Here is a 21106-nt window from a genome sequence, read left to right on the forward strand (position 1 = left end):
TGCGAGTTTCGGTTTCGGTTTTTGTTACAGAAGTTGGCTGATATAAAAGGTGTTCTAATGTTCCAGTAGCATCACTCATTTACAGCACAAAATCATCCAGTTTCATATGTTACCAGTGCGAAAACCTCACATTGTCAGCGGTTTGACTCCGGTATTTTGGAATTTCTCAACCACAGGATTTTCACCTTCACACACCCACAACCACGTCGACCACGTCTTCACGTTTGATCTTGGCCACAAAATTACCGAGAGCAAACAAGCAGTCTACGAGTGGCACAACGAAGTAAATAAAAAGGTAGTGTACTTTCGAACACTGGAATGATGCGAGAAATTAAAACAGTGGTTATGCTTTGTTTTGGCTTTGTACTACATGTTTTGTATACGGCATTTCGATCTCGTCAAACCATGGCGCAATGCTACTGTTTTACTTTCGGCAGCAATAATTTTGCTTTATATTTCTAAAAAATGTTTTTTTTTTCAACGATTGTATCATCTTAGCCACGGTAATCTTAGCCAAATAGCCAAATTCATAATTTGACTTCTGCACAAGCCAACACAAGCTCTACCGCAGCCAAACGTTTGTATTTTTTTAGCGCTTTCACTTTAGAGGTCGTTAGCTAATCTCGAGCTTTTACTTGCTGTTGGCGCTCGCCCACTTACTAATACCCTACTGGGCATCGATGATAAATTTGTTGGCACCCTATGTTTCAATATCCCTGGCTCGTGTTCTTGCCTGCGTGCGTGACCTGAGAACTTATTGGCCCGAGGTTTTTTTTTCCATGTTAGTCCTAGCTCGAAAACCACAATAACACAGCTGACCGAGATTTCGGTTATCCGCGCTGTGGCTCGGCTCCTGCCACTTTACCATGCATGTTTCTACGTGGAGTCGCCAGCACAAGGCATGCTGTAGGTAAGTTGGTTTTATGCTGCCGTATGCAAAAACTTTCGTTGGTTTAGGTTTGATATAGGCGCGTCAACTTGTAAGCGCAATCAATATTCGTGTAGTTTAACTTTTTTTGGCAGAGGTTATTTTCGAAAATAACTCTGCTGCATCGCACTCATTATACTTGTGCACAGTACATGCTGCACCAGCCGCTCGTGTTCTGACAGTGAACATTGTGGGTAACCAACTCGCCTGTAGTAGTGGCTTCTCTGTGCACCGATGTTTCCTCAGGCTGCTTTATCACGAAGTTCATGTGTGTCAGTACTACGTTATAGCCGATGTGACCGCCAATAATGAAAGGGTTTAAAAAGCGTAATGCATTGTGCCTCCGGAGCTCGTGTACTAGGTTTCCATCTGGACTAGATTTCATCAAAAATTTGTCCGTTGCCATATTTTAGCTATCAACAGGAGGCGTTAGACTTTTGCAAGTTTACAAGATTTACGTGAGCTGTCGTATATTACATGTAATATGCGATTAGGCACGTATTGCTGTGATGTCGCATTGTTGGAAAAGAAGCAAGGTTTACAGTTGCTGGCACAGCTCGCTCAGGCATGCTGTAAGTTGTTTGGTAAGGTCTTTTCATCATTTGTGGAGCCTTTCTTAATCTGGGTAGTTACGTAACTTGGTAGTTGGGGAAGTTGGAACACAAATGATACTATGCAGTTCAACTTTTGTACCTAGCCTTGTCAGTAGGCGAGCGAGGTTGCTATGAAAAACATTACAGATTGTTTCTAGTCGGTTGCTATAACGACGGAAGTTGATAATTTTGCTTATATTATTCTCCTAATGTTGAATCCATTCCTTCATTAAATAAGCCTTGCTTTTACAGACCCTACTTGCATGTACCGCACATTATAGATGGCTTGCATACGATTTCATGTCATGATTGTGCACCACTCCTAGCTTCCACCGAGCTTTGGGTTGTACCCTTTAAAACAACTTATCATGGTGGAGTAGAAGCTACGGCACTTTGTGATGGCTTCTGCTACATGTGTGCTTTACTTACACATTTGCTAGTTTAGCACACGTCTGGAAGCTGTTGCCTCTCTTATAGTCTGATATTCTGATAGATTCTGATAGTCATAGAGACAGGTTTTCACCATTCTCTTGGTCTGCCATCGTGGTTACTGCTGTGACATTGATGTGAGTTATTCTTCACACAACCTGTTTTGTTGTGTGTCTACAATATCAAGTACACCTTTACACATTCAAACATTATATTTATAAAGGCCTTTAGTATGAAAACTGATTTTACTCTATTGTCACTCCCCAAATAAACTTAATTTTGGAGTTCAATCTGCATTTCTTCATGAAAATGCACCTTAAAGCAAATTTTATGGACATGTGAATTTGTGAAAACTTCAAACAGCAAGTTTAACAACCATTTAGTCGATAATTTAAATGAATAAAATAGTGTAGGCTGGAAATTATTCAAACTTAATTGAATGTGTTCCAAGCTACTGAAATTCTTTTCTTAGTTTTGGGCTATGAAAATACAGTCAGGCCAAATTAGCAACGAACTAACATGTTGTTTGCTGAAGTCCATTTTGAATATGTGACATTCTCCTAACATTGCTAAAAATGTTCGGTCTCAGTGTGGTCTTTTTCTGGTCATAGCATAGCTTTTAGCTTTTGCATTTTGGAACTTTTTGTGGTTAATGGCTGGCATGTCTTGCACCGGGTTTTGCGACCTTACGTGATGGAGCTTTCCTTGTTGCTGACACCCTAGTGAATGGAAATAAAACAGCGAGTACTCAGAATGAGCATGTGTAACTGCTCAAGAGCGAGCTGAAATTCGAAATGTGGTTTTCCCAGGCGCTTCGGCTGAAGTTCCAGGCTGATATTTGAGTTATTTATCATCCCAACTGGAGCAAGAGCTTTGAAGTCATCTTCGGACTCTTTGCTTCTGCTGTCATAAAGAAAAAAAAAATCTACAACAGTAGAAGCAGCGGAATCACACGAATGGTACCAAATTAGTGGTGCGTCCTGGCTCAAGCTGGACACCACTTTTGTTGGCACTTGAGACTGCCCCACTCCAAATAATTTACATTGTCACCTGCCAAAAAAAAACTATCATCATACTATTTGTCTAGATGGGGCTACATGTTCTGAAGCATGGAAATTTGTGTTTGGCAGCACATTGAGAACGATCGTGTATTGACCTATAGGGCAGTCCTGAAAGAGCTAAGCGGCGTGCACTTGCAAGTCCAGTGTGATCATAGTCTAGCAGTATTTCCCCAGTGCTGCGTTGTCTTTTCTAGTGTGTTGCTTTACTATGGAGCGTGGCACCACCAGTGGTCCTATTCAGCAGAAAACCTGACATTGTGTCAACAGAATGCAGATTGCTTGAGACGGTCATGACGTCAAACCCAAGCAATATTGCTTAAAAGGCAATTTTGTTGTAAAGTGGTGGAATGTAACTCTCTGCCCTTTTTGTCGTGAGCCGGTCACGTTACCCCTTTCTGCCCTACCTGGCCTTGCTTACCTAAGCCACCAAAGAGCACTTATTTAGTGGGGATAAATGAATGCCTTGTAGAGTAGGTGTAAGCAATCTGGAGGGACCCCTTAATGCTATCATGGGGCTCTGTAAGGTTAACTTCAGTGCTCTGCAATTTTTTGGTGGTTACAGCAAAGGAAAAGCAGTCACGATATTGAAGCTGCCCAAAAGCTGAGCATATACCAAGTGCTTCAGTGAACATTTTCAGATATTTCTTAAGGTAGGAAATATTTTTTTTTCATGAACAAACGCTCGGCTTTGGTGAGCGTAATTCCCCTTTCTGAATATGTAGCTGCTAATAAAGACTCAGTAATTTACCTTTTAATTAACCCAGTTCAGTGGTGAATGCCAGTGAAGATTTCGAAGCCATGAACAAGACAATGCCGTATCAGTTTTCTAAAGCCCTGCAGTACTAGGAAATTTGATACTGTTTCCTGCACAGAATTGAAACTAAGTCCATTAGACTAACAAGAAGTTTGGTGGAAGCGTGTCCTCAGCTAATCACATGGTGCAGTGAATATGGCACCTAATTAACACTGCATGCCCTATTATGCACTTCATATATATTCTTTTCTTGGTGCTAGGAAAAGGAGTCATTGGCAATTGCACGATCATTGTTTTTGAGAGTAGCAGGGTGAAAGAAAGTGTTTGACATGGCACAGTAGAGCAGGCCGTATTGCTTAAAAGACAATTTTGTCGTAAGGTGGTGGATGCATAGCAAAGTGCATAACAAATTTTCCACCATAGTCACTGCAACATGTCATCACCGGACATTTTGTCTTTACTGAGCTTGTTACGCATCTGATATGCTCGATTTCTTTTCTGTGCGCAAAAGAGCGTTATATTCCTTTGTGCTACAGAGCTTTAAAAAATGAGTTTTTTTTTTCTCATTTAAAAGGCAATGTAGCATCATCGTGTCCATGGCTTCAAACTCCTATTGGCACTAACCACCAAACTTGGCTAATTTAATTAAAGGTTAGTAAGCTTCATTTCATTAGCTATATAATTAAAACAGCTTGTTCCTGAACTGCATGCTTCAGAAAAACCAACCACTGGGCACAGTATGACAGCAGCATGCACGAAAAGCTGAGAGTGGCTCAGAATTCTGTAAACAAAAGAATATGTAACCGTGCGTTCATATATTAGTCACACTTTCCTGTTCCGCATATCTTCACATGCCAACCTGGAAAAATCTGACAACTTTTGTGTGCTAGTAAAGCAATTCGACGTACATCATAGCATTTAGCTTATTTTAAACATGTAATGTCATTATATGTCCAGTTTGGCATTGCCAGTTTGGTTACCTTCAATAAACACCTATAAGCGGGAAACGCATGTGAGCGAAAAAGTGAGCGAAGCGACAAGGCGGCGCGGCGTAAGCGATCAAGGTTCGCTCCGTCGCCTACTGGGGAAGACGCATGCACGCGACAGCGCGAACCGAGCGAAACGGCGACAACGCTCTGTGTAGGTTGTGTGGCTGGCATTTGGCTCGCATAGTGGCTTAGTACACCGCAAAACTATTGCCAAATCCAACAACAGTCATAACGATTGCAAGAATTAGTTATTTTGCGACAACATGGCAAAGTAAAATGTATTTACAGCAAACCGTATCGAATGTGTGTGAACTTGCACTGATAGTCACGTGACCCCTTGTTTCTATTGTTGTTTCGGTTGCGATTAGACGTTCTTTGAATCCTTGGCTATCCACCATTGTTCGTACAAAGCGAAATGTTTACGCGGTAATGCACAATCACAATGCAACACAGCAAAATAAAGCGTGCAAAATGAGCGGCAGTGACGTACGCTCACTTCCGGGCGAACGAGCGAAATTTTCTATTTCGGCAGATCCGAGCGACGAGCCAAGCGACACATGCATTTCTGTTCGCGCGAAGGCTTCGCGCGACGCGTGCCGCCGTCGCGTTCGCGTTCGCGTGAGTTTTCGCGTGCATGCGATTCAGCTTATACTGAGGAACAACTTTCTGGGCTATGTAGTGAAAGCTGCAGAGCTGGAATGCATGAGATCACTGCACAGCGTAATATAGTTCCGCCAAAAATTTTGCGTATTTTGCTTATAAATAATATACCGTTATAGAAGTAGTAATGTTATTATTGAATAAAGATTTTACTAGCCAGCACAGCACAAGTATAACATGCCATGTGCATGCTGGTAGCTGGGCTGTCCACAATCCTGCGAAGCGTGGGCAGGCCGTGTCTCGTGCTACTGCATCTCCACAACGGTTTCGGTACACTTTCACAATTGTGCTTATTTTGAAAATGTACACATGGTATTAATTAGTCATGAATTTGTGTGTACATGGGCTTTTAATTGCGTAAAGAAAGAGTTCTGTATATTTCGCTGCTTGAAAACTATTAATTCAATATCTACGTAGGCTTTTGATTATGTAAAGAAACAGCTCTGTGTGTTTGCTGCTTGAAAACTGTTAATTTAGTATCAAGACAGAACTGAAACCAGAAATGTAAATGAGGCTAGATAAGCTTGAGCTACTTATCATAGGAACACATTGTGGAAAATTCGGTCTCCATAGCCTTGCTTCCGTAACCACAAAAAGCTGTCCCTGAGTATAGTACTTTCTTACCTAGTCACCAAGTACAATCATATTTTCTCCTCACAACACATCAGTGGAACTGTTTGCCTCTATTTATTGTTGAATGCACGAATGAAAATATGTTTGCTGAGCTATTGTTGCAAAATGCGTAATTCTTTTTCCCGTCTCCAGCTTGGGCAGTGCTGCTACCTGCAGTATTTGCAAATAAATAAATAAAAAGGTTCTAGTCCTCCAAGAGTGCAGTTTTGTTTTCAAGACACATACTTTGGAAGTAGCAGTATCATTCTTCAGTCCACCTTAGCTTTGCTGTCACAGTGCCATTATAAAATACCAGAGACTTGACAGATCCAGCTGTCCATGTGCAACTGCTTTTGCACTACGGCTGTGGTGGGGCCAGGTTTCAACCAAGGAAGCAAAGGACACAAAGGGTGGTACATTGTCATGGCAGATGATAAATATATCATTGTCATTGTTATCAAGTTGGCAGTTTTCTCAGTAAATTTAGCGGTTTTTTACTCTTTAGTTAAAATATTATATTGTGGGAGGTGGGATCTTAAGCAGTTTTTAGGTCCTGTTGGTGGTTTTTTGGTTGTATTTGCTTAGAATATGCTATGGTCTTTAAAATTATGCACCCTTTCTTTAAAAAGAACTGAACTGTGAGTCTATGTCGTCACTGAGATGTCAAGGTAGAGATTATCATAGCATGTCCAATACGCAATGATTTGATTTATGAGGAATTCTTAATGCACTTGTTTCCGGTCGTGCAGTCCAGCAGACTGGAACCTGTCATGCATGCACGAATGTTTGGGAAAAACTGGCTACAGGGTTTTGAGACAGTGTACTGGAAGTTTCAAAATCAAAAAAATTTAGTAATTCATCAGAGCCCCTTATGTATTATGTAAGGTATTCCTGGCTAGCACAATCCTGATTTAATAATAACATTAGTACTGCAACCCAAGAGGCCTACTCTCGTCAGCTAGAACAACCTTGGTGGCTGCTTCTTGGACGAAGTGAACAAGTATGGGGATGCTTCCAGTGACTGCCCCTTCTTCGAGCAGGCCGAATTTTCTCTTTCCATACTGATACTTCTTTGGTCGAACTCAGGCATTGGATGCACGTTAGTCAACTGAACATTATCAGATATGAACAGGGATCCTTGTACAAACAGAGATGACTGATCCCGTCATAATTATTCAAGCTGGACTCTGAAGGCAGAGTAAATGCTGCTCAAATACAGAACTGTTTGCAAATGTAATCCAAAAGATCTGCACAATATGAAGGTGTATGTTGTCAGAAGCGCCGGAGCCCTGCCTAGAATCAGCGTTAGGTACAATCATGCACAGACTTCTCGGCAAACAAAGATGAAGCAGGCGACACCTTCATGCAAGTGAATGTGCCTGCAGTCAGCAGTTTAAGTTGGAAAAGAAGTGCTTTTGAAACTTTAATTAAAACCTTTAGAAGGCAGACAAAATATTCCTGAGAATGAAAGTATTCATAGTCTGAAGTTGCGATGTGTAAGGAAAATGGGTAACTATATTCATAATATTATTTACACTATTTGCAAGCCTGCCATGGTGGCTCAGGTGTTAGGGTGCTCAACTGCTGAACCCAAGCACGCTGGATTGAATCCCAGTCATGGCGGCTGCTCTTCGATGGAGCTGAAAAGCAAGGCACCAACGTACTGTGCGGCTCACAGGAGATCGAAACCATTGAAATTTCCGGAGCCCTCCTCCATGGTGTCCCTCTTAGTCCCAGTCATTTTGGGATGTTAAAACTCTATGAACTAAACAAAACATTGTTTACAGACAGAATAGCAGAATAAATTGCTTAAAAATGGTTTACTATTTTTGAGTTGGCAGAACTGATTATTGTTGAGTGCTATGCACAACTTCAAGACTGGTGCTAGGCGTTTGCCTTTCAACAAGAAGCCATATTAACACGATAGTGTTTAAAGCCTCATTGTGCAGAAAACCTGCAATCGGAATTGTGAGTGAAAAATCACAGGCATGACTTTGGAAGGTGACAGCCAGTAACCGACATGGCCGGGCACTTAATGGTTGTAAGGGTGTGCGACATCACATGACCATGTGACATGGCTGATTTAGCAGGGGCTTCAAACACTTCTCAATTCAAATGGTAGAGGGAGGGGAATCGAACCTTCTAGGACCCATGCATTCCAAGTCGGGCATGCTACCCGTAAGCCTCTCAGGCGCATTCATATGGTTAAGTGGAGCTTTATATCTATGTCAGACGGTCCTTTACATAGTATGGTAGTGATTAAGCAAGAGGCAAAATACACGCAAGTGAGCTAGCATCTGCAAAAGCAGTCTCGGATGGGAGCCGCTAACGCTGTCGGATCATGTTATTGAATGCAGAACTTAAGGGGTACTGTTAGGCATTCTTCGAAAGAAATAATGACCTTTATTTCTAAAATGACCAGTTAGAACAATAATTGCTACTCACTGTGGTAACTTAATGGTTGTAACATTTGGCTTCTAAGTGCTGTGCTGCAGGATCGAACCTTAGCTTCAGCAGCCAAATTTTGATGCAAGTGAAATGCCAAAATACCTGTTTCCACTGTAAGTCAGCACATGTTAAAGAACCCCAAATGGCCTAACAGTCCCGAACCCTCCACTATAGCTTCTCTGATAGCCCATGTGCAGCCTTGCATCCTTGAACTCCTTATACCATATCTCACAAGTAACTCTGAAATAAGTGCATGGTGGATTTTATAACAAAGCTGTATAAAAATGGTTTTGAGCGCAGCTCGTATGCGCTTGTTTAGTGCTTGGGCCGAATCGCTGCTGGAGCTGTTGTCAGTGTAATCAAGCAAAAGATAGTCATGAGCCACAATAGGGCATGAGCCAAGGAGAATTTCCGAGAATAGAGGAGCATTGAGCTCAGTCTTCTTTCTCTTCTTGTGAGAAACTCTCTGTGGCTCATGACAAAAATAGAGTGCTCTGTGGCGACATATATACATAAAAGTTTCTGAAATTCTTTGCCTCAATATGCCTCTTTTCATTTCGACAAAGAATGCGTTCCGCTCGGGGGCGAGATCATTTAGATGATTTTAATTGGAAAACTTAATTGGATTTTAGTTGGAGTCTAGTTGTAAAGCTGACTCGTGAAGCTAGCACATGCTTTCTGAACAAAAGTGGAAGTTTTCGGAGTTGATAGGCCGCACCGCACAGGTTTGCGAGCCACGTGTTTGAGACCTGCTCTAGAGTATCAGTTGCAAAAGTATAGGTTTGAACACTCTGCTAGGCAGGTAGGCTTCTTTCAGTTCTGTTTAGTACTTTGCGGTTGTACTTCAGTTTCCCTTCTCATTCATGCATGTTGATATCTGTCTTGACTTGCCCATTTAAAAGGCTGTGGTAAAGAACAGGCTTTTTTTTTTATGCCCAGGTAGCACTGCCGGTGGTGTGGTTATGACCATGATTCTACCAAGAGGCAGCTGAGCAAACCGGCAGAATCCAAACAACAGAAGCATCCTTTGTAACCTGTCAAAGAGCAGAGGATGAAGGAGGTCTCGAGGCACAGTGATGGAACAGTGCCGGGATTCCGGATGGTTCACTTTGAGTCACCACCACATGCTAGCGCACTTCTTAATGGCCTCAACCTTTTGCGGGCTCGGGGGCAGCTTCTTGACGTGACATTGATTGCTGGTGGACGAGAGTTCAAAGCACACCGTGTTGTGCTTGCTGCCTGCAGCGACTATTTTCGGGCAATGTTTACAGATGCCATGCTCGAGAGTCGGCAGCCTGAGATTTGTCTTAATGGTGTTAGCGCACAGGGCCTGCGATGCCTGCTGGAGTATGCATATACATCTAGGCTGGTACTGAGCTTGGCAAACATTCAAGACGTATTGGCTACAGCTAATCATGTTGGTCTCACCCCTGTCGTTGAAGCCTGCTCTTCCTACCTCCAAGATCAGCTGGACCTTGAGAACTGTATTGACGTTGCTACACTTGCTGAAACGTACTCGTTAAGAAGACTTCGGAAGCGAGTGTATCGCTTCATTTGTGCAAACTTGCACCAGTTTGCCAAAACACCTGAATTCCAGCGGCTCTCAACGACGCAGATGGAGCACCTGCTTGCCTGTGATTTCCCAGTGAACTGCCCTGAAGGAGACGTGCTATCTTTCGTACTCAGCTGGGTTGCCTGTGATGTAGCAGGCCGCCTGTCACAGGCACGGAAGTTGGTGTCTTACGTTTGCTTTTCAGAAATTCCGGCATCCAAGCTTGCCGAGTTGTGGGACTCTCCTGTGCTCCAGTGCCTTTTTTCGCGAAGGATTCCTCCACACTTGTCTGGCATTGGGGGTCAGCCGCCACCGAGCTTAGTAAATACGCGGGGCATGGAGCTGGTCTTGCTCAAGGTCGGAGGATTTGGCTTGTCTGGGGTGACCAATGAAATTACATACTACCTGCCTAGCGCAGCACGTTGGAAATATCTCACCTCTATACCCCATGTGGAGCAGTGCAATTTCGGCACGGCTGTTCTTGGGAATGAGCTTTATGTTGTTGGTGGCTGCTTCAACCAGAGCCTGCATCAGGAGAATGTGCACCCCTTTGGGTTTCGTTACAATGCACTTAATGGGGAGTGGTCGACCATGGCGCCTATGCGTTGGGAGCGCTGTCGATTTGCCCTGTGCGTGGCTCGAGACCACTTGTACGCAGTAGGGGGTGCTGGTGAAGTGCTAGGTGACACCGACACCCCTGAGGACGGAGAGGCCCACTGTGAACGTTATGACCCGCACTCTGATGTGTGGATCCCAGTCGCCCCACTCCCAGGGGCTCGAACTCAGCATGCTGGAACAGCCTGGGGCCCATACCTGTTTGTGTCTGGGGGCCTTAACGCAGACTCAGTGCTGAACTCCCTCCTTCGCTACGACACCCGCAGTGACAGCTGGGAAACAATGGCATCCATGTCGACACCCAGAGCTGACCACTCTATGGTGGTCTACGGAGATCGGCTGGTGGTCTGCGGGGGATGGTATGAAGATGGTGCAACGGGCACACGAGTCCTTGCTGAGTCTGTGGAGGCTTATGACATTGCTTCAAATGCTTGGACACTTGTGACAGCTGTACCAACACCACGTTATCATGCAGGTGTTGCAGTGCTTGGCTCCTGGTTGTACACGGTTGGTGGCTTCCACAGTGACACAACATTTGATAGGGCAAGTGGAATTGTTGAAAGGTTTGACCTCGATGGCAACCTTGGTTGGGAAGAAACTGAACCTTATCCACAAGATGTGTGGGAGCATGTATGTTGCACCCTTTTTGTCCCACGCTGTCGAGACGATCTTGATGTCATTTCAGACAAGACATTAATGTGAGTCTTGTCTGTGCTGATGTAATATCTTTGAAGATGTTATGTCCATGCCACAAAAAAAAAGTACATCTGTGAGGAGGCACAGTTACTGCCAACATTATTCAATTTGTTCAGCACTTATAAGTAGCCTGCACGTTGTGATTATGCTGAGGATGTTACTGGGTTTGCCAAAGACGGTTACCAGGGACAAGATTGTAACTTAGTATAGTGCATTTTAATGCGAAGAGGCAAATTTTTGGTACTTTCATTTTAGTCAGTCTTTGCATTTGTTCTTACTGTAAACTGCAGTGCCTTTAGTACTGAGTTAGTATCGTAACAGGCTATACACCATTTACATTGCAGCCTGTTGGTTACTACCATTTTAAGAGTGTTTGACTGTTACTAAACTAGTGTATGAAAGAATTCACTAGCTCTAGCTGAATTCACATGTGTAACAGGCCTTGTGCTCACGCTTGCACCAGATATAGAATTGTTGCAAAAGAACCGAGTCTAATATAAGATTGATAGCAGCCGTGCAGTGACAGTGCTATTATTTTATTCTTTCTATGTCCTTAGCTAGTATACTCTGAACTATTACTTTTCTTTGTGCTGCGGGTTAAGGGTCCCTACATTATTGCCACGCATGTGTGTTCTCCTTTTTAGTATATTTTGTTCGAGTTTGTTTTATTGGGAGTTTTACATACTTTTATGATTAGTCTTTCAATTTTTACTATGTTCTAGTACTATCAGATCACGGAGACTATGATCATTAAAATGTGATGAAGTGTTTGTGATCTAAGGTCTCTTGCAGTAATATTTGTCTATGCTTTCATGATGCTTAAAGATTTCACTGCTATTTTTTATGACACATTTTGTATGTTATGCCTAATACATTACATTAAACTGTCATTGGAAGGTAATGTCGTCATGACGCTGATGCGTTGAAAATTAATGTTTGGGGTGTTTTTATATGATCAGTTTCCCAGATGCCTAGTTATGTGCACTTTTCTGGTGCTGTAGTTATCAAGGGTCATGGAATCTGGAGCATTATTAGCGGGCTTTTTTTTTTTTTTTTTCTATATTGCAAGATCATGATGTAAATAGCTTTTATAACGAACCTGTAATGACTTGGCTGGGTTCAGCGCACTTGGGCTTGTCATGGGAAGTATGAAAGCAGTGTACTATGTGCCAAAGGAAGGAAGTTCAGGAATTAATTTTTTGTTCATACTTGGCAAGCGTTATTTGCCAAAACTTGATCAGTTTAGAAACAGAAGATTCATGTTGCAGTGATTTCTGCGTGCAGCACTTAACATAAACTGGGACAAACATCAACAGCCTTGCAAAGAAATACGTCCCGCACTTTGAGCACGTGGAAAATTAGCAGTCATAATTTCTGCCTATATGGCTAAGGTGACCATGACCCCAGGATAGCGATGTCATTGTCATTTGAGCACATGCTTTCCCTTAATTTATATTTTCCAGACTGTATTGAGACTCATCTCTTTAAATAGTGGCTTAAGCGTGGTAAAAGGGCTATATATTTTGTATCACTTGGCTTGTTTACCTATGGTGCACACAGTTGACTGCTGGACTGTTAATTTTTTGTGGGCTGCTTGCACTTGTGATTTGCCCAGTGGTGGGTGGCGTATGCTTTTGTTTTGAGTGCCTCTTCGCTACTTCCCTTTAGCCTATTACCCAGTCCTTTCACATGACTCACACGACTAACATGTACAGATGAGATTTCACCACATGATTTGTCTGCCATATTTTACATTGTAAAGCTAAATTAACGTAGAACACAATTTGTAAGTCTTCAAAAATTATATGTGCTAAAGCTTGCTCTCTGGTGCGTACTTGTTTTAAAGTGTGCTGGTAGTGAGTAACGTATCAACGTGCTACCTCTACGTGTGTTTGTTGTGGCAAAAGGGTTTTTATTGAAAGGCTGTGTACCCACTTGCGTTAAACTATGAAGGGTTCGAGTGTTCTTTGCTATGCACATGCTGCAAATAGGAGAATTCTGGTATCTGCTGCCATAAAGCAAACTTGGTTTATGGAGTTTGTGGCTCTTGTTTGTTAGTTGAAACCATTTTCGCATGCAGCTTAAAAATAAGCAGCAGAGGTCTTTCAAAGGCGGCCTTCCAGCCAACAGTGCCCGCCAATATTCAGGATGCTGCGGTTAATCCGAATAAGTGTTGGTTAATGCCTTTTTATCTGCTAGTCCCTGCAGTTCCATGAAAGCAGGACAAAGAAAACTAACCATGACAACATGAGAATTGTTCTTCACCATTGACAGGAGGGCCTCCTTTTAGGGGTATTTGCCGTTTCGTATTAGGTTGTATCCGGCTGTAGTAATGTCTAGAAAGCAAGCAGAGCAGTTTATGTGGCAGTGCCGCCATTTGGAGGTGGTACACATCCACGTCTGTGGAAGTTTGCAAACTCCAAAGAGCTGTGTCGTGTTTGTTGGCCAGAGCAGTATTTCTTGGAATCCCTTGTAGTTGTGCATTATTAGTGTTTGAGGAGCTCATAGCAGTTTTTTACTTTAATTAAATTAGTGGTCCTGTTATGGACTCATACTTAATGCTGTATATTTTTAGGGTACATTAATTCTTATCACCTGTTGTAATCTTTAGGAGAGGTAGTTTAGTGCTCCATAATTTGACATGTGTAAGTTAATCCCCATTGACAGGGCAATGTAGCCTGCAGGTGCTTTGACAAATGGCCTAATTTTTTAATCAATAAATGTGTTGTGTTGCGTTTTGAGAGAGGCCTGTGGCATAATCCACTAATTTGTGTTACTTTCTTCTCTTGCTTTCTCGTGTGTACTGTTATTTTGCTCTGGCACTTAGCATTGTGTTTTTATCTATTTGACCTTTTTCTGTGTTTTGAACATTTAGCTCAAGCTGGGCTTGTGGCAGTGTACACTTGCAGACTTGCAAGCAGAGTGTGCTTTGCATAGGTTGTGAAGTTCGGTTCATCAGTGCTTTTGTGGCTCAGAATTTTAAGTGCTATACGATAGAAGGGTTGACCTGGTGCTTGGCTTACTGTCCTTGCAGTCTCCAAGTAGGATTGCCACATCTTGTACTTGTGTAGGGTTATGAAGGTATTTTAACCCTTCTTGCCATATTATTATTATTATTATAGAAGCCTGACCTTTATTTTTGTTGATTGTGAGGTGATATCACAAATACTGGGTATTGCTTCAAGTTCATAGATGTACTGCTTGTACAGCTGGCATAAAGAGTGCATACTAATCATGATGGTTCATGCATATCGAAAATGTTTTGCTGGAACTTTTTATGCATTGAGATACGTTGCCAGGTGTAAAGAATAAATAACATGAAGAGTTGCATCTCTACTGTTCTTTCAAAATTAGCTGCACCATGTGGAGCAGGTTGTCGCAGTGATCACTTGCATTTTTGTTTCCATTTGATATTGTGCCTTTAGTGTCTGTATTCGTCTAAGCCAAAAGACAATAGTATGATATGTTGTGTTCATGACAAATGCTTACTGCAGTTAAGTATTACTAACTGGTCAATGCTGAATGGCATGTGACGGCTGCAATTCTTAGTATGCTGTCATTTTTAGATACTGTTTAATCATTTCCAGGTTGTCTGGCAGTAACGGTAGAAGTAGAAGATTTTGTAATAAGGAAATGTGAAGTTTGTCTGAAAGGTTTCTGTGGTGGGATGGATGAGTTAATCACTTTAGTTCTAAATTCACTGATTTTAAGATGGTGCTGGTCATTAACCTTCCTGTTTAAAATGAAGTTATTTGCTCATGTATAGAAAGTATGTTTTGTTGTATGCTTGACCAAAGTAAAGCAAGCTATGTGGGTTTTATTATTTGTGTAATCTTTGCATTGGCAAGCTTTTTACTCTGAACATTGGGATTGGTTCATTAATTGAGGTTTGTGTATTTTTATAAAGGCAAGGATCTGTCTAATAGTAAAATCGCCTCCTCCTTTTGTCTCTGATGTCTGTATGAGGGACCTTCTCTTAGACAAACAGCAAGAAGTTAGTGAGCACCTTGATAACCATCTTTGTGAATGCTCTAAGTGCTGCAGCAGGCTCTGTCCTTGAAATAATTATGATGGCCACAGAAGGCATGCACATCAACGGTATGCACGCCTCCAATGTAGTGCAGCTACAATACATTTCCTAAAGGTTGAAAATTTTGATGCTTTTCACACTTGAGAACTGGAGTGGTTATCTCATAAAAGTGTACTGTGTCCCGGGATCATGTGCACATACATAACTGACCCGATAAAGCAGCTTAGTTGTATTTACGTTTAATACCAGTCAGCAACAGCAACATTTTCACAATGCACTTAGCATAATCTGCAGGTGTGCACTTATCAAGTGTTATGCCAAAATGTGATGTCACTGCTATATTGGACATGGTGTGAGGAAGTACTTAAGAAAGTTCTTAGAAGAAAAGCTTTGCTAAATCTTTTTGAAAAGACCATGAGTTTCCGGTTTGTTGGCTGTTGCTATAGTTCCCAAGTTCCTGTTTTAATTTGCAGTTTGAAGCATATAAAATTTTACTTATGCCGGCAACTCTGGAAATAGTGCACACTTTTGAACTAATTGCTTTCAATCAGCACAACCTACATGCCTTAAATATATATTGATAGCTGCTTAACATGTTCTCACCATTGTGTCTGTGTGTGTGTACATGTGTGCTAAGCCCTGTGAAGTCTGCTGTTATTAGAAAATCTGCTTTAAAGGTCAGCAGTTTGACATGCTGTATTCACTTCAGTGCTTTTTTTTTTTTTTGTTGTGGGTTACATGCAAACATGTTTGTGCCATTCAACTCAGAACTGGTCTAGCTCCAATAATTTCTGGCAGGGGCTCATACATGATTTTTTTTTCATTACTCTGGCTTCCTGTTAAGGAAATGTGTGCCTTTCAGTTTTTTCCTCTTTCCTCTACATAGCTAATGCTGCCCCTATTGTATCTACACAGGCCAAAGTGATGGCCACACATCCTGCTCTTGTGTTGTTGTTCTGTACACCTGACTATACACTATGATGTAAAAGGATGACACTGTGATACTATTTATTAAATATTGAAAGTTTACTTCTCATTATTGGCATTTTTTTAGTGCTTCCTGCTTATTTGGTCATTTTACTGCACTAGTCGCACATGTTGAGATTTTTGTGGAAGGCATGGTGCCATTAGTATTGCCCTGTGCATGCGACATAGCTCACTGCAGGAAATATTCTTAGGCCCGGATTCTGAAACGCTCCTAACTTTAGACCGCTTCCTAACCTTCCGCAAGGAGCCCTCCATGCTCCCTAAACGTAAGGCGCCCCCAGAAGGCAAATGCGTATTCCAGAAGCTCCCCATCGCCTTCCCTGCCTAAGGAGCGCCTCAGCAAAGGAGGCCGAACCGAAAAGAGTGCTGGTTTCGAGACTATACGCAAAAGATGCAAAAAATATGCACTGTATTGCTAAAGTATACTGCTAGCGTTGTTAACTTTATAGTTTCATCGATACATCTGGCCATAAATTCTATTTGTTTGGTTAAGCACCAAAAAAAGAATGACAAAAGCGCTGTATTGGACGGGAAAGCAAACTCAGTCTGGCAACCGTCGTAACATCTGACCGGCGTCGAGAGGTCACATCGCCATCGTCGCCGCGCGTCGCTGCATTTTGTTGGTTTTGTCCTCGCGTTTCGATTGCCTTCTGTGTAGTATTCGAGCGGATTCTGCCTGTCGGTGAGATGCCGGAGACGAGACACCGCCGGTGCCTTGTAAACACCGCCGTAAACAAGTTCAGTCGCGCGTCGCAGAAATCTTGCGTAACTTTCAAAGCTGTCGTCTTCCGATAGGTAACGCAGCGTCATTCTTGCTGCTCGCTAGAACAAACGGCAGAAAACAGTTTTGCTGTCCGCGAGAACTGGCAAGCACCGAACCCAAAGACAGACTCAAGCGTCAGCAGACCGCGGCCATCTTGACTGCACACGACACCTGCCCGTAGCCAAGCGTACCGCGTGCACAGTCGTGCGGAGAAGCATGCGTTCAGGTAGAGGAGCGACGTTAGGAAGCACGAAGGTAACATCCTGGCAGCCTAAGCTCAGGGAAGCACCAAGGGGGCCCTAACTTAGGGCCCCTTAGTAAGGGACGTTTCAGAATTGACGTCAGGCCGCCTTAGAGTGTGTGAGGAGCCCTTAGTAAGGCAAGGAGTGTTTCAGAATTCGGGCCTTAAAGCTGCCATGAGAGTGCACATACGTCCCTCCGGTCTATCATTTGGGCTTGCCATCGCAATTGGCACTACACCTCATTTGCAGATACCATACGGTACTCTATATGTGTTTACCTATTTAAATAAATAGGTAAATAAAATAAATGAATATATATTCATTTAACATATCTTTAGTTACTGAGGCATTGGAGAGGAGACTGGGTTTCAAACATCAAAATTCAACATGAAAGTGGCAAAATACACAGTACGAAAGAGATTAAAGAAAAATAATTAGTATGACAGGCCAATGTGCAGGAAGAAAAATGGCATCACAGTGAAGAGTGAAAGCACAAAATGCAGTAACATGATTACTTCACAAAGAAAAGCATGGACAGTGATTGTTTAAAGAGCCGAATCTGTTATGGACGTGATGTCTGGGATGGTGGTTCTAGTTTTTGAATGTGCTTACAAAGAATTAATGTGCTAGTGCAACAGTGAGCAAGAGCAACATTGTACTGATCAACATGTGAAGAGGTGGGCAGAATGTTGAATTTACTATGAATGCATATTTTCAGCTCTAAAAACAGTACAAAGAAGACAGATGCAGGACAAACGCTGAACTTCAAATTCAGTTGAGTTTAAGTCCAGTGTTCGTCCTGCGTATGTCTTCTTTCTTCGTCTTGTGTTTTTTTTTTTTGCACTGAAAATATGCATTCATCGTACCAAGGCTGCGTGTTCTAAGGCACCCCGCTCTAGTTTCAAAAAGTAGGGCACTGCCTCTTGGGTTATCAAAGAAAGTTTCCTTCCTGATCTACCTTTTCCACTTTCGGTATAGTTCCACACACTTTCTTTTCCACCCCGAGTAGTTACGGCGCTCGACTACTGTTCCCAAGGACGCGGGATCGAATCCCGGCCTCGGCGGCCGCTTTCGATGGAGGCGAAAAGCAAGGCGCCCATGTGCTGTGCGATGTCAGCGCACGTTAAAGAACCCCAGGTGGTCGAAATTTCTGGAGCCCTCCACTACGGCGTCTCTCATAGCCTGAGTTGCTTTGGGACGTTAAACCCCACAAACTAAACCAAACCAACTTTCTTTTCCATAGAATTTATCCAATTTTTACCTTGTGTGTTTTTCACCTGTTGCTTAACACTCTATTTCTTTGTCCTTGTGACCAGCATGGTTAGTTTCTTAGTTCTTTTTTTCCACCACTACCCCGCCGGGGTGGCGCAGTGGTTACGGCGCTCGACTACTGTTCCCAAGGACGCGGGATCGAATCCCGGTCTCGGCGGCAGCTTTTCGATGGAGGCGAAAAGCAAGGCGCCCGTGTGCTGTGCGATGTCAGTGCACGTTAAAGAACCCCAGGTGGTCGAAATTTCCGGAGTCCTCCACTACGGCGTCTCTCATAGCCTGAGTCGCTTTGGGACGTTAAACCCCACAAACCAACCAACCAACCATCTTTTCCACCACTGTGAGTCAACGCTTTTTAGGTATAGGTATTTAAATACTTTAGCTGCCCACCTGTTACTGTCATACACATAAAAACAACTGAGGTGCTATCTAGCGGAGAAACCTTTACTTTCGGTGTAGTACCCCACAAGAGTACATGTCAGGAAAATATCACTGATTTTTGCAAGTGCACACTGTCCTTTTTTCTTCTAGGAGTGCTAGCCATAATTTATTACATTTTGCTCACTCTCCACTGCGTCCTTGAATAAAAACCACCTCCTTTCATTCATTCATTCATAAACCTTTATTCATGAGGATGACCTGAGGCCTGAGGTTGAGGGCGCCAGACTCAGACATGAAGTCTAGCAGGGCACTAAGCTTGCGCTTGGCGTTGGTATTGGGGGCTGTCCAGTCTTCGTAAGTCTGAATATGGTGAGCAGATGTGTAGCGTGCGCGGAGGCCAACCGTGCCAGGACAGGTCCAGGTCAAGTGCTGCAGGTCAACGGAGCCAGCAGGGCAGTTGGGGCAGCTGATATTGGTTCGGCGCCATTGACTCAGAATGTCGCACCGCGAGAGGCATGCTTTAAGGTTTTGCCGCTAGATGGCGCCACAGTGTTAGAATTCCGTGAATGAAGCGATGATAGTACTCAGTAAAACTTTCGTCGATGAGGCATGCGTTATTGTGCCGCAACAACCTTGATTGTGAAACTGAAAAAGACGAGCAAAAAATGTCGAATTACTGCCTGGCGAGTGAAGTTTATTGTTTTCGGTACGTCTTTTTTGTGGACCACCAGTAGTCATCGCGGTCGCTGATCATGGTTTCCAGCATCGGACTACATAAAAACGGGCGCATGCACTGATCGAAAAATTTTCGGTGAAAATTTTCTACATAGTTTCTACCAAAACCGTTGTGGAATCGAAAATTTTAGACTTCAATCTTCCCACTGCAGCGAAAAAAAATTGAGGCTTAATGCCAGATTTCAGTCCCTTTAATGCAGAAAAAAATGGTTCCGCCAAGGTATATGTATGAGGACATTGGCTAATAGTGTTTGTTTCAGCCAGCTAGGACTTTCAAAAATTCTTCAATGCATGTTTTTGAATAGGAAAATCTTTTCTGCTAGGTAACATTAAAGCCACAGCGGATGTGTTACATAAAAAGTCATACAACTATGAAGCCTTAATAATTAAACTTTAACAGGTTGGCCATAAGGGCCAATGACTACTTTATAGCCATCTCGGTAAGAAAAAAATGGGTCAATTTGGAAATTTCTCTCAAGCCAACCGATCGAAAACCGACCTTTTTGCCACCCATTGGGCTCAACCACTTTGGCTCAATAGGTGCTTCCAATCGGAAATAATTTAGCCATCATGGCTAAATGGCTCTCCAGTCAAACTCAAATAGCGCTTCGCCGCGATGGCGCAGTGGTTAGAGTGCTTGACTGCTGTACCAAGGATGCGGGATCGAATCCCGGCAAAAAGCAAGTCGCCCGTGTGCAGTGTGATGTTAGTGCACGTTAAAGAACCCCAGGGGGTCGAAATTTCCGGAGCCCTCCACTACATCGTCTCATAGCCTGAGTTGCTTTGGGATGTTAAACCTCATAAACCAAACTCAAATAGCCAAAATGGTTCGATCTGCCCAACTGAAGCAAAAAGGAATTCCAATTGGGTCTTTTCTCCTGGAAGACTCTCCTTTGAGCCAACATTCTACAAATGATGAGAATTTCAATCTTTATGGAAATAAGTAAGGCAAGCATGTATCGTACACAATGAACAGCTAACCTATGATACCCCACCAAATCCTGTTGAAAAACCTAGCTATTTGCGATTTTAATATGCCTGCAGGAGCTGATGTGAGGCATAAAAGACACACAAAGAAGCATGTAGGACCAGTACGAGGACGCACAGGATATGCATATAGGTTCATTTTTAACCAGCCAAAGAACGAGACACAGGGCTCGTCCTTTGGCTGGTTAAAGATGAACCCTTACCAACTTGCCCAGCCGTCAACCTTTCTGAATATGCATATAGTGCTCTCTTTAACAGGCTCCTGTATATCGCGTGTGGGGTGTATTTTAGGAACTATTGGAGCTGTGAAAAGGTCCTGTATTGTAGGATTTGTTTATGCAATGTTGCAATGGGAAATTTTGATATATGCGAGCG

At 42.8% G+C, this 21106-nt stretch overlaps 1 protein-coding gene across 3 annotated transcripts; it reads left to right on the forward strand.

Moving 5' to 3' along the window:
* The first annotated feature begins 506 nt into the window (after positions 1 to 506).
* Positions 507 to 16404, forward strand: LOC146202321 (kelch-like protein 36). Of its 3 annotated transcripts, XM_084588087.1 has the most exons (3): positions 507 to 910; positions 4340 to 4416; positions 9414 to 16404. In XM_084588087.1, exon 3 carries the CDS (start codon positions 9526 to 9528, stop codon positions 11341 to 11343), a length of 1818 nt encoding a protein of 605 aa, XP_084444213.1. In that variant the 5' UTR covers positions 507 to 910; positions 4340 to 4416; positions 9414 to 9525; the 3' UTR covers positions 11344 to 16404. The 3 variants fall into 3 exon arrangements, with proteins under 3 accessions (XP_084444213.1, XP_084444212.1, XP_084444214.1); XM_084588086.1 differs by lacking the exon at positions 4340 to 4416; XM_084588088.1 differs by lacking the exon at positions 4340 to 4416 and having other exon boundaries at positions 507 to 906.
* Positions 16405 to 21106: the final 4702 nt, after the last annotated feature.

Source organism: Amblyomma maculatum, chromosome 1, assembly GCF_055883805.1.
Source record: "Amblyomma maculatum isolate TAMU_Amacu chromosome 1, ASM5588380v1, whole genome shotgun sequence".
NCBI lineage: Eukaryota > Metazoa > Arthropoda > Arachnida > Ixodida > Ixodidae > Amblyomma > Amblyomma maculatum.